The sequence below is a fragment of the Lissotriton helveticus genome, chromosome 12 (assembly GCF_964261635.1).
Source record: "Lissotriton helveticus chromosome 12, aLisHel1.1, whole genome shotgun sequence".
Taxonomy (NCBI): domain Eukaryota; kingdom Metazoa; phylum Chordata; class Amphibia; order Caudata; family Salamandridae; genus Lissotriton; species Lissotriton helveticus.
Genome location: NC_136073.1, coordinates 810460284 through 810474572, shown reverse-complemented (window position 1 = coordinate 810474572; position 14289 = coordinate 810460284). Strand labels below are relative to the sequence as shown.

Below are 14289 nucleotides of genomic sequence, written 5' to 3'. Positions count from 1 at the left end.
AAGGAGGTACATATCAGAGAGGATAAGACTTAAATAAGGTTGCACTTTAGCTAAATAAAGGGAGCAGCAGGAAACATGGGAAGGCCCTTTTATTAAATGAATCTCAAAGGAGGACTTTAATCATGGGGGTGAACAGGCAAACAGCAAAAGCTGAAAGGGCCACTAAGTACATTTTAAGTGTCTACAGTAAATTTCTGTTGGTCCAAATGCAGCACAAAGAAAGAACATCAGACTATTGCCTCCGGGGGATACCTAGCGCAACAGACGTTTCTGCGAGATAGCGGGCAGCCAGAACGACAACCACCAAATCCAAAGGATGGAGGAAACCTCTACTGATTCTGCTCAGTCTTAACATATGGAGGTATAGATTGTGGAGGTTGGGTGCAGCCCTCTGCCCTGCTGCTGGCTCAGCAGATCTTGAAGGAGAGGAAGCTAAATGGGAAGGTATGTGCTCAGGGTTAGTCTTCAGCATGCATGGGATAAGACGCAGTGGTGGAAATGCATACAGCAGGCCAAACTCTCATTGAAGATGGAACAAATCTCCCAGGGAGGGAAACTCTAGAGCACAAAATACTGGGCCTTGAGCGTTTTCAGAGTTGGTAAAAAGGACTACCAAAGGAATGCCACTCCGGACGTAGATGTCCTGTGCACCCTCCAGGTGTAGATGCCACTCATGAACTGCAAGATGTTGCTTACTGAGCTTGTCTACTCTGATATTTAAGGACCCTGCACTGATGATTGAGCATCACGGAGCTCCAGTGACAAGCCTGCCAGCATCACAGCTTCAGCGCTTCGGGAGACACTGCACTGTTTGTTGCAATACCGCTTGGTGGTCATGAGGTCTGACAGCATCTGGATAGAACTGCCCTTGATTTAAGGCAGAAAGGCATTGATATCAAGTTGGATGACTAAGCTCCATAAAATGTAGGTGATTTCACTGCTTCACTGAAGACCAAAGGCTCCTGAACTTCCAAATAGGCAAGGTGACCTTCCAGGCTGAAAGATGGTGTATCATCACCACTATGACTTCTGTAAGGGGTGAGGAAAACCGCTTGCCAAAAATCAGATTGGGGTACACCATCCACCAATGATGGCCCTCAGCAGCATCATCAGATACGCTAATCTTTTCCAAAAGGCACTCCCAATGCTTGGCCCACTCAAGATGCATGTATTCCCTCACCAACCAAGATGGATCGCAACCATCACTATGTTCTTCGTAAAGACCAGAGAGATCAATGTAAAGCCAGAAGGCGGGATGGTGAACAGGAAATGGAAACACTGTACTACAACATGAACATAGTCCCTAAGAGGCTGTAAGATGCAAACAAGACTTTGTCTGAAGCCCCCCACAAAACAGCGTTGGCTTTCACTCCAAAAATAGTGGCCCCATCAATGGATATTTCCATCAATGGTGCTTGGGCACCTCCGGAAAGTCCAGTGATCTGCATCCAGACATGGCTAATAGAAGTGACATTGGTGCCCCCTGAATGAACTACATAATATTGTCTAGGCCAGTATGAAGAATCTATTTGGCTGTGTCTTGACTACTGTTGAGATGGACAGGGCTCCTGAATGATATATGGGCATGTACTCCTGCTCAGAGTGTTCGACTATATGCGTATTTGTTATCCCGACTTATTTTGGTGTCACACTAGTGTGTGCAGAGGCCTAGGCCTGTCCTTCAGTGTACAAGTTCCAGGACCTGTACGAGCAGCTGAAAGACGTACACCAAGTGTGCCCTCATAGTGGACAGAGGGCTACTGCCCCTGTCCAGGGTTTAGCACGTAAGTTGATGGTGGCAGCATACTATGTTTTATGGCATTATATAGTGGACCAGACCTTTTAATCTGTGGTAATGAGCATGTTGCCTACTGGTCCCCTTATGTCACATTCCGCTGTCATGTGAAACCCAGACCCTTGCACTGACAGCAAGTGCATATGTTAAGTGTTTGTGTAGTATGCAATCAGTACTGCGGTCGGTTGCAGGCCTTGCTGTGTGTAGAAGTCTAAGTACTGAACCAAATGGGATCAGTTTTGGAAAAACTACTTTAGCCTGGCATACAATGGAGGACAAGGGCAGATTTCCCAGACAGTGGGAGTGTATTGTCTGCATTCTTGTGGCGGGAGGATGGAAAAGAGGTCACTGAAGAAGGGAGAATGGAAATAAAGCTACTTTTACCAATGTTATCCTGACTTTGTTATCAAGAGGCTGCCAATTAGATCTTCCGGAGCTCTGCCATTTGGTAGGTGTTGGAGCTGAACCATAGTAGTGTAATTTCTGTTGTTCAAGCTGAGGAAGTTTCTAGCTCAGGCCTGCAATTTTGTTAGTCCCCAACTGCTAGTTTGGAAAGGCTGATAACAGCCAAATTCAGAAACCTCACACTTCATAGTGCCAATATTGTGGGTACGTGAGTTAGAACACAGCCCTCATGCTACCTGCTATAAGAAGCACGGATTCTGTGTCTGGATGGCAGTGTAAGAGGGACCCTTGAAAGAGAACAACCCCAGAACAGTTCTGAGGTTTGAAAGAGTGGGTCCACAACCAAAGTTTTGAGAATGTGAATAAAAACGTGACTTAACCCTACCTTGTTCTAATTTCAAGTTCTTCACAATCACAGAAGACAGTGCTCCAGAGTACCTGAAGGACTGCTGAATGACTAGTGTTGATGTCTGCCTGACAGCTAGTCTACCAGAGGAAATAGGACATTGCCTTAAATCTGCACTTTCTGCTGGAGGAACTGAGGGTCTGAATAGTAGCCTGCCTGCCTGATGGGAAAGGGGGGAGTCTGCCTGGATCGTCCGTCCAACAGAAGCTCAGCTTACTCATGATGTGAGGAACACCCAGAGAAATTGGACTACATGAGAGAGCAAAGGCAGAAATGACCCATGATGCAGAGGGTCTCCCGTTCCTTCAAAGTCCAAGAGCTTTTAGTAATTTCCTTAAACTGGACAGACCTTTTTCAGACAAACATAATACACCTACAAAGTAAAACAATGTCTAAACTTTTTTTTATTCTTTAAATAAAATGGGATTCGCATTTTGGCACAGCAAAAAAAACTGCAAATGAAAAGGGAGGGGTGGTGTCCAGTTAATTTTCAGCGAAGACAAAGGAGCCACTAGTAAAATGTAACACGCCTGGATGGGTATGTAAATAAGATCATCCCCCTACCATCCACCCCACCCGCACCCACCAACAAACACAGACGGTCACTTGCCACAATGCCGGGTGCTCCTAAATAAAAGCAAAGATAAAGAATAGTTCACATTTTCTCTGCTTCTGAATGCATTCAGTTTTTACTCTCAGAGCTGCTAGCATAGCAAAAATCAGGAAACTTCATGTGGGAGAGCAGCAGTCAATAGTCAAGACATTTAAAATATATATATTTTCATAGGTTGTGAGGCAGTCCAAGGCATGCACAGTGAAGAGTCACACATTAGTAGCTGTCCATACACATCACTGACCAATAAGAAACATAATGGAAATGGCAGCAGGACATTCCAGGACCACTGGTGTACAGCAGCATATCTCCCTTCAACTGCGTCATGTTCCCATTTAGGTCCATTGAGGGGAGACTGACTGCATCAATGAACAAACACAGGAAACAATACAGGCAGGCCATGCAAATTAAACAGTGAAAGTGAGAGTGAGGGACAGTGGAGGGGAAAGGGGTTAATTCAGAAATAAAGTATTGGTGTAATCAGTTTGTATGGAATGTGGGATCCAAGAAAAAGGTGACCGAAGAACAGAAGGTGAGGAAGGGGATCTAAAGGCTGAAGGAGAAGAGGTGATATAGAAAGAGATGTAGACAATTAAAGAGAAATACAGGCCAAGAGCCGAGCACGCAATAGCATGTAAGAGCAAAAACTAACAAACAGGGGATCTAGCTCATGCAGTGGGATACTTACAGTCACACCCTTCTTCTCATGTGTCCAATTAGTATTTACATCAATTTTGTTTCAGGTACTTGCCTTCGCCGGTAAGTCCACTGGCTTGGGAAAAGCTGTGGATATGCTGCGCCCATTAAGATGCGAGATTTGTTACAGATCACTCATGCTACCTCTTTTGCTTGATGGCTTGCACTGGTGTATTCTACGTGGTGAACAAGCACATTGAAGCCTGTTTACCCTAAAAATATAACAAATTAATTCCTGTGAAGCCACGAGACTCTCCACAAGATTGACCTATGTTTACTTGAGCAACTAGGAAATCCAAGACAGGCGTGCAAGACCTTCCTTTAACTGATGAATGTGTTCAGGTTGCACAGACGGGCACCTCTGCTCTCCTGAGAGCATAAGTCTTCACAGATCCGGGTGGACCATAAGTGCATTCCAATTTCCCAACCTTCAAACGAGGATCGCTGACAGAGGTAAGAGGATTTGTGAATCAGTGGACGATACTAGAAGGGTCAACTAACTATAGCAGTGACTCTTGGGGTTGGATCCGAAAGATCAAGACTTCATGGTCAGGCTGCAAAGATTACTGGGCATCACAACAGCCTAACACTATCATGTACATAGATGAATAAGGCCACGGGCACATGACATGCAGACCCTCTAGCAGACGAGGCTCAGGAAACTACTGGCAACTTGGTAAGATACGCGGTATAAACAGTATAAGACTCCAAGAAAGGGCATCTCCTTTCGCAAATCAAGCTTAACTGTGCATTTTTTAATCTGCATCGCTTAAGCACTACGCCAGTGTTTGTTGTAAGAGCTCCTTCCCGGCAGGACGAGCAAGCAGTGTCAAAGAAGGTAACATCCAACCGAGCTTTAGGGCTGAATCATTGAATCTTGCATGGTGCAGCAGGCAGTGCAAACACAAAAATCTTATAGGGTAAATATTAATTCGGGAAATTAAATTAATCAATGTGCTCTGCTTACGTGAATAGCTTGCTAAGCTTTCTTTGAAGGTTCCCTTAAATGCATGCCGTGCCAAAGGGGCAAGCTGCACAGGAGTTTATGAAAACGTGAAATTGAGCAGGAGTACGTTTAAGGTTTCCTGAAACCTTCCTCCATACAGTGTGGTTTCTACCTTGGAAATAACTATAAATTTATCATCCAGATTTTCCTCTCTTCAACTGATGGTGGGAGAAATGGATTAAATGATATACAGTGGTACAGAGAGGCTGCCAGTTTCCCAACGCAGTTGGCTCCCTTACTGCTCCTGCACGGATCAGTGCAATCTTCTGCACAGTGGTCACAACATGCAAAGCATCTTTCCCTTCCCCACCCTCCAGACATATCACATACATAGATAAAAAAAAAAATTAGATGCCAGCGTCTAATGCAAGTGTCTGATGCTCACAATGTCAAATTTAATTCAATCCATTCTGGGGTCTTTAACGCCTTCTAAAACCCCAAATGTTCAGCCTTTTCGGAACGCGAGGCACAGGGATCTGGATTTCAAATGATGAATCGTTTGCTTGGAATCGGGGTGAGTGTCATTCCCCACCGCCTCTCTCTCATCCTCGATTTAAGGGTGTAGGAATGGGCCAGTCGATCACAGTGGTTCAAAGAGATTTTTCACAATCATGTAACAGACCTGTTCAGGAACAGTCGTTGCATCCTCTTAACACTTATTTAGCCAAGAGTGAAAAATATCTCCAACTTCTGATGTGCTAGTGAATAATTCCAGACATTAAAGTGCCACGTTTCAGTTTCCTTTCAAACGAAAAACCACGAGATTGGAACCTTACGATTACTGGTTATGCGATTAATATTCAACGTCGCCCATTTCTTTCTTATTGGGGGCGGAATGCGCTCTGTGCAGCCCCTGTGGCAGCATTGGCGGCAGCAGTGCGAACTGCTGGGTTGGAGAAGACCCCGGCTGCAAACTCTTCCTGCGCCTTCTGGAAACTTGCATCGGTCCGGCGGTACATTGAGTGGATCTGGGACAAGGAAACAAGGAAAGGTTTTCAATAAGGAGAGAACCTACCGTGTTAGCCAAGAGTTTCAACACATAGGACACTGTAAAATAATACCAAAAAATGGTCATGAGGCAGTCAGGAGAGAAGCGTTTTGTAGACATAAAAGCTTTCTGCAGTCGGAAGTCGTTTAAGGGCCAGTGTATGAGATGTCCCCACTGGCGCTCCAGCCCGCGCCCCTTAATATCTAAAACAAGCAAAGTTATTTACCCATCAGTCTTTAGACCGGCATGAGGCTGACACCAAGCAAGCCTGAATGTCCTTCGGTGGACATAAGCTGGTAGGGAGCATCTGGATGTGTGCCTGTTAGTACGGCTCTGCATGTCAAGCTGATCTGCATCTAGTTGGGCCAAGGAGCATGCATTTAAGGGGTTCATCTTTGATGTATGTTTGTAATATGTATGGGTATTTTAGTAGCATGAAATTATTAAGAGGCAGTGGAGTGCAGCACAGGGCCAGAGGCCAAGGCTAGGATCCAAGATTGTTTAGAAAAGGAAGAGAATGAGCTACAGAGGTCCTAGAAGGGAAATACAGTATTTAAAGTGTTGCGATGTAGGGAGACTTTAAAAAGGGATCTTCAGCTCTTTCCTGAATTGGAAGAGAGTTTGGGGCAGTTCTAAAGTTATACGGTTTTACAGGTCCTGTGAGCTGAGATGGAAAAGGCCTGTTTCCTTTTAGTTATTTCTTACATTTCTTTGCCTCCTGTCTGACAATGCCCTGGTTGTGGGGTCGACAAGATTATTGCCCCCATTAATGGGATCCTAATCAATGAGGCAACTGGTCCTGAAGAAGAAGTGTGCATGGTGGCAGCGAGAGGGGGGCAGGGTTTGGGGGGGTGCGATTACGTGGAGTTCCATCAAGGTGATGAGGACCTGGCCAAATTCCTTCAGGCCCTTGAGGAGGTGGACTGCTCTTTGACAGATGCCTTTAAGGGAACCAAGTGAGGTATCCGGCAGGCAGTCAAGCTATTACTTCCTTCTAGAGGTTAGACGATGAGGTCTTTGATGTCTTAAGTCACTCGAAGGAGGTACGGTTTCACTTTCTTTAAAGATGGAGCGGTGCCGCCATGCATTGGCGGGAATGAGTCCTTGAGAGTGGGGCTGAGAGAGTAGCAGTGATAGTTGTGGGTTAAAGTCATCCTGTTACATGCGGATTTGGTGACCTGCTAACCCACATTAGGCTTTTGATGAGGTTGAAAAGGGTTGGTTCAGCTTTTGGTGTAACAGTGGTGTCTAGAAGGTTGAAGGGTCTGAGGTGGTTGGTGTATGTGTGTTGGATGCATGAGGTGGTGAGGAGTACAGGGATTTCTTCCACAAAGTCTGTTTTTTACAGTGGTAGTGGAACGTCATAGGTGGCGATGTAGCTGCGTCGCTTTGAAATGCAGTCTACACACTAGGTGGACTGGTAGGCATAGGTTAAGTCGAATGGCATAATTGAGGCAGTACAGAAGAGTGACCATTATGGCTAGGACGTTTTTGGGGTAGGTTGGAAACAAAACTGACTGAAATGACAGGTCTTAGCTGTGCTCACTGTAAAGCCTTGCTGGGCTAAGGACAGCATAAAGTGCAAGCCATCAAAAAGGCGCCCTTTATGGGGGACCAATCTCCTACTGAATGTACCAAGCGAAAATCCGGGACCAGAATGTCCAGGGTTAAGCTTTGATTTCAAGAACACAAGAATAGCATCTGTTGTACCCACCTCACTCCTAAGGATATGACACATTTTGTTGATAAACAGGAAGCGGACACTTAGGTATCCTGTCAGTGAAAACTTTGGCCAAAGAGTGATGTCAACAGGACCAATCGTATACTTCTGCCGCGTGAAGAACATTGGATTGTCACCATCAAAACACATGAGATCGGATTAAATGATTATGTAGATGGGATTCAACTGACCAACCAATGATTAACCTCCCTTTTCACTATACCTTTCGATGCATTCTATTACATTAGGTCAGGAGTAGGAATACACCTTCTGTGAGCTCAGGATAGAACTGTACGAAAATGTTCTCTCAGGTGAAGAGCACGTCATTTAGAGACAACATATTCTGTACACATGTTAGTCACATCCCGACTGGTGTATTTCCATGATATGCCAAAGTCTGGTAGGGCACGTTCCCAAAGCCCACAACCAACACTCCCTGTACACTTTTACAATAGTGAGATTCAAATATTTGGCAGTTTAGGAAGGTCACATAGTCCACATGAACTAGAACACACCACTAGTTGTGACTATTTACACATGTTCACGTTACCTCTTCTTCGTACATAATCGGACTAGTATATTTTCAAGATGTGTCACTTACTTTGGCGTGTTACCAAACCACAAGTCCCACAGCCTGTAGCATTTTTTTGTTCACTGTATCTTTACATCAGCTGACGGTTACATTTTCTACCAATTAGCCCATACTGGCTGCGGTTTCAACATACACCACAGTACTTTTCTCCACAAACGTATTTTCCCAGGAGTACAACGTACAAAAAAATAAATAAGTTTGAAAAAAAGGATGTGAACTGTACTTCGGGTTACAGTTTAAACCAAGCCACCTGAGGAAAACACTACCTGCCAGGTCTGCAATGCATTGTACGCTCCAAAGGATGTGTTCAAAGTTCTTCAGATTTTATTTTGTAATTTTATTTTAAATGGAGCTAGTTCCCACAATTGTAAGCCATAAGGCAAGACGAGAGGAGTCTTTGAATGAGCTTAGGTAAGCTGAGAACTTTGCGTACTGTCACCTAACAGATTTGTATTCCATTATAAACACTATTTGTGAATACATTAGAATCACGATTTGCACTAGGCTCGGTTGACTGATCCGCAAAACCACATGATTTCACATGTTACCGATATGACTCTTACAATTTTTGATGCAAAATAGCATGTTAAATTATATTATATCCACTTAAACATATGGAATTGAGTTTTTGTGTCTATATTTATAAGAGAAAATTTGAAACATACAAAACAGTGGTGACATTTGCTCTGATTGTATGTGGAGCATAGACGAAAGCAATGATTTTCCTAAAATAACTTGTTCATCTCTTGGGATGACACAAGGTGACATTGTGGAATTACTTCTATTTTTCTTAAAAGCTCAATCGTTTGATTGCTAATGTTTTTTTTTTAAAGGTCACTCTGAACACATCATAGATTTGCTACCACAAATGTAACCTGATTACAGGTGCTCTGTTTCCTAAGCATTTTCCCCAGTGATTGTTCACACATTTTGTGAGTTTTATGGATTTCAGAGTATATGGGCACTCACTTCCCAACTGTCGTTGCTAGGACTAGCAATGTAAGGGCAGAAGTTAGATAAATAAGGAAACTTTATGAATCTTTTTTTGTCCGATTCTTTCCCATCCCATTTACCAAATTCTGCACTAGAAGATAAACAATTTTTTTTAAAACATTCTGGACCATCAGCTTCTCATTCACAACTTTGGTTGAGGATTTTCTAATAATAAAAAAAGTGGTACATGTGTATTTACTATATAAGTTGATTGAGTAACTTTAGTCTTCAATCTTGAGTGGAATCTTCGACTAGATAGATGAAGCTGTTGTGGATACAGTTGGTCCAAGGCTTTTGAGATGAGTTCACTACTACTGAGGTTATCATTATTCTGGGAACTTTTGTCACTCCTCTCGATAAACTCTCACCCAAGCATCTCACCCCCTTATGCTTGATGAGAAATTACTGCATTGGTCACAGAGGCAAATAGAGAAAAGAAAAAAGTGAAAAATAATGAGAACACTACCAGTCCGCAAGACAATAAAATCCATAAGGAGAATAAATATACGTCCACTTAAATTTGAACACAAGTTTTTTCCTTTTGTAATGCAGACTCTCTACCTGTAAGGCAATGCCTTAGACCAATGCTCACGCAGTTGGGTTTGTGGGCCAGCTGTGAGTGCCGAGAGCGCAGGATTACACAGACCTACGACATTCCAATATTTAGAATATTCTCTCAGTATGTCCGCTCTAGCTTTTGCCTCTTCGGAAGACAATCATACCATTTAGAAACCCCTCCTCAATTTTTAAGCCTTTCCCGTGGCCGAGCCATGTGTATCTCATGTGGTGGCTGCAGCACTGGCTTTGCCCCAATTTTCTTTTCAAATCGGTTTATGAAAAGTTTTCAAGCTTACATCACAGTGTATAAGCATTAATCAAAGTTCAACATAACGTCAAGTTCACACAAGTTCAGTATTGGTGTCATCACTTTGCTTCATATTTCTATAATCATAATGTTATGTAGTAAATTATGCCTCACTGCCAACCGTTAGCTGTGATAATAGTTTTGCCCCAATTTTAACAGGCTAATAGTCGAACCCCTCCTTGTGAAGCTTTCGATAATCTGCAGAAAGCGTGTGCCGTCACATGTACCGAGCAGTACTCACCCGCTTCAGCATGATGATTCCCAGGACCGCGGTGGCAGTAAAGGCCATGGCCACAAGGAGCATTATGACTGCAACCCCCGTGTTGGTTTTGAAGACACTGAGGGTCGCTATCCAGCCACTGCAACAGAAGAAAAGCACAATCAGAAAGAGGGTTTTCAAGGGGCTTTTCCCACCATGATGTCAAAATGCAACACTCAAAGTCCTTTAACGGAGGTGGAAAGGGTGTGGGGGGCAACAGTAAGCGGGAGTTGTGCTGGTGGCGCCTAAAACCAGTAAGCCTGTTCTTTTTAATTATTAAAGTATTATCACTTAAAACAATTTAGCAGGACAACTGCTTACAAGGTACGTCATTTTGCATTACATCACCAACATTTCCAATGCAGTTCTCACTTGTACCTTCCTCCTCGTTCCAATATGTATTGGTAAATTCCATCGTATGTTTGGCAACTGTTGGATAGTTGAGGTACTGCAAGGTCTACGGCCTACTTCAGCAATGGGCAGTACCAGGCAGTTTGGCAAAAACTGGAAGAAGCTCCTTCACCAACCATGAGCGCTCCAGCCTCATTTAGAGGTAGGTCAGAAGGTGATGCATCAAAGGCGCTCGTCCAACGATCAGGTCTGATGACTTTTGTCTCCTACTCATGTTATCCATATAACACAGCGGTCCGAGACAGGAAAAGTGCAAAAATGTTCCCCATGTAATGCTACATATATCTTCAACACATCAGGGACACTTTTTTTTGCTTTTGTTTGGAGCAGCTCTTGAAAGAACAAGGAAAGGGCTGACCGGTCCACCTTGTTGCAGGGGACAAGGCCCTATTTTTTTTTAACCAAAGCGGATTTCACAGGGGTGATACAACCTATTGTGGTGAAAAACATCTGCAGGCACAGCAGGAAACTCAAGTGTTGCTTGACTAGTTGTAGGTTACAAGTACTGCTTCTAGGAAATCTGCATACTTGAGTAAATGTTCCCAGTTCTCCATGCCTGGGGCCCTTTCCTTTGCAGGACTACACTGTGGTTTTTGTGGATTTTTAATGAGTGTTCTCATAGAGAAACAGTGTATGCACACACAAGATAGGGATTTCCTTGCAGGTTCCGTTTGTTTATGTGGATACGACACTGTTCAGATCCTGTGTTCCTGACACTGCAGCTGCATTGTGAGTTGGTGGATCTCCAATCTTTCCCTGCACAGCCGGTTCCCCTCCTCCTCTTCTACAGAGCCTCCATCCCTGCATGCCGTGTTATGAAGCTATCAATTAGCACTTTGGATGATTTGTAAAATTAATATTGTCCCCCATGGTAGAAGGTTTTCACGCTTCATCTGTGCACGTATATGTTGATTAAAGACCTGGTCTTGCAGGTGGCTGTATTCCAGAAGTGAATGGGCCTTGCAAGTAGATTTGCTTCTGTGACCTGCCCAGAAGAAGGTGGATTCTGAAGTAACCAGTGTGATCCAGCTGATTGAAGCACTGCATGCGATGCGCCCCTAAAGAACGATCTGTCAAGAAACATAGACCTCTTTCCACTCCAACTGATCAGAAGCATTGAGAGGACAAGGAACTGCAGAAATGTTTCTACAAAACATCTGGCTATATCCATACCCAAAGTGACAAAGACCTTTGGTCTTCAACCAATGTCTCTAGTGTGGTGTGCACTCTGTCGTCTGTTGCTGGTTGCCCTGATTTCACAACCATCTTAACCTTCTCTACCCCTTGCGGTTCTGGAGGCACACCCGGTTTAAACCAGAGGGGTACCCAAACCCTAAATCTCAGCTGGGAATAGTTGAACATGCTTGTTCATTAGGTGCCCCTCAAGTTTGGTACCCATCTGAACCTCTGTAGATTACGGCATAGGTGTGGAACAGTAAGAGCCCACAGAAATAACAGGAGAGTGTCCACTGCTTCCAGAGGAGGCATTCTGTGTCTGGATTGATTGTTCAATATCACAATGCTACCTTTTTGGAGGAAAATCTCAAGTCTAAGCGGCAGCTTTAGAATTGTTCTCCTGTTTGTAAACAGGATTAAGAAACATGCTTAGAGTTCAGTACTCAAATCTAGTGTCTGCTCCTGGTAGAGAAGTCTGTAACTGCTGCTTTGGCTCTTAAAATTGCTATTTTTAACAACACCTATAACACGTAAAGACATATGTAACAGCCAATCTTTAAGATTTGATAATAGAGGGAAAAAGAATAGAAATGGAATGAGCAAAGCTGACCATACCATAAGGCTGGGTGTGTGGTGAGAACCTCTTGGCCAGAACCCTACAGAAAAATGGCAAAGTGATTGCATCTTTTCGCATAGCTTTTTCCCCATCAGCCCTGTGGTTGCAGGCGATCCTAACCAGTCGGGAAGGAAAGACAAACAAAGAAACAGAGTGCTCATGGGCATTTGTAATTAAAGACCTGTCATAAATGGGACAGCACCAGCATCAACATGCTCCAAAAGTAAATTTTTAACCTTTGTAGGAAACTAGAAAAATGGAATAGACAGCTGTGATGAAGTAACTGCAGGAGAGGAGGATTAATATATTTAACCCCACTTCAGGAAAAAATAAACATTTATTGAAAATATAAGATATCTCAAAGTGATGACTAGATTAAGGAACTCTAGTTGTATGCATATAAGTAATATCTACCTAAATTTTTGATTGTCACAATAAAAATACAATATTTTTCCCAATCTACTGGTTCAAAGTGAAGATGTCCAAGTTGTTTTTGGTATCAAACATAGGCTTGGCCGGTAACAAGGAAGATGGTACCTTGGTCCATAAAATGTGAAAGACAAAACATTTTCTGGGAACATATATTTTTAAGGATAATAATAATGAGATTCATACTTCAAAAGATCTTCATTGCCTGGTCTTAATCCTACAGAAGTGAACATTTATTTTCCTCAATTCAAATGGTTTCATCTGGCAATATTGACTAGTAAAGTAACTACATTTTATGCTGCAGAAGACAAATACTAAACCTATGTTCTAGAAATCATGTTGTTGATTTGTGTCTATTGAAAAGATGCTTTATGAGAACTGTTTACTTTAAAAAAATAAAGAAATCTGCCAACTGCCCTTTAAAGAATTTTGTGTGCAAACTGATTGGGAAAACTATATTTGTGGTTTACTGACCTCGTTTCAAAGTATTGGTATCTTTGGTTAGAGTGATGTGGAAAAGTAAATTTTGCCATGTTGTATGTGCCTACGTGTTCCCCATGTTATGTCATATGTGCATGATCGATATGCATGTATTCCTTTCTGATCGATTAAAGACGCAATTACAGTTGTGTCCATCTCTAGTATGCCAGTTTCCAGTCTTCGTGAAAGCTACGAATATCAGGCCTATGTAAACCTACGTTGCCACATTTTACAGTGTGCACGTTAATTCATTGAATTGTCCCCGTTTCTAGGTCTCAAAAGGGCCCGGACTCAGATTCAGCTCCTGTTTCCTGAACCCTCTCCGAGGAGCGATACAGCCCCCACCTGTATCCCTGACCCTTAGCTTACTTTCATGCCTCGCAGTGCCCGGCCCGGCCTGGCTCTGCCTCCCAGTCTGCCAAGAGTATGTTATGTTTCTAGTTATCAGTTCAGCCCTCCTTCTCTGCATTCCTAAGCTACTGAATCGCATCAATAGTTTCCGTCATGGTCTAGCCTTTATGTCTCCATGTAAGAGAAATACTGTATTAATATTCATAGAATATTCCTCGCACACGCAGTACATATAGAATAATGCATGCACCAGTCTTAGTGTCTGTTAGCCTTTACCCTGATAACTTTTGGATTCTATCAACATGTACTCTAAACACCAGATACTAGATATGCCTGGGTACATGTCGCTCTGACACTCCAGACTTTAGTCTCCTCTTCTAGCGCAGAAGTCATAGCCCCCAGTTCTCCCTGGTAACACGTCATTGTCAGTTTGCGCGCACCACTAGGTTAGAGGTCCCAGCTGCTCAGGTAGCCCCCTCCATGTTTCC

General features: G+C 43.3%; 1 protein-coding gene across 1 annotated transcript in view; it reads right to left on the bottom strand.

The window, feature by feature from the left end:
• Window positions 1-2992: 2992 nt before the first annotated feature.
• Window positions 2993-14289, bottom strand: part of SCAMP3 (secretory carrier membrane protein 3) — a 102958-nt gene continuing 91661 nt past the window's right edge. Inside the window, exons 8-9 of the mRNA XM_078669735.1 lie at window positions 10321-10438; window positions 2993-5889 (exon numbers count right to left, since the gene is read on the bottom strand). Coding sequence (XP_078525861.1) covers window positions 5743-5889; window positions 10321-10438 — 265 coding nt within the window. The 3' untranslated portion in view covers window positions 2993-5742. The remainder of the gene's footprint in view (window positions 5890-10320; window positions 10439-14289) is intronic.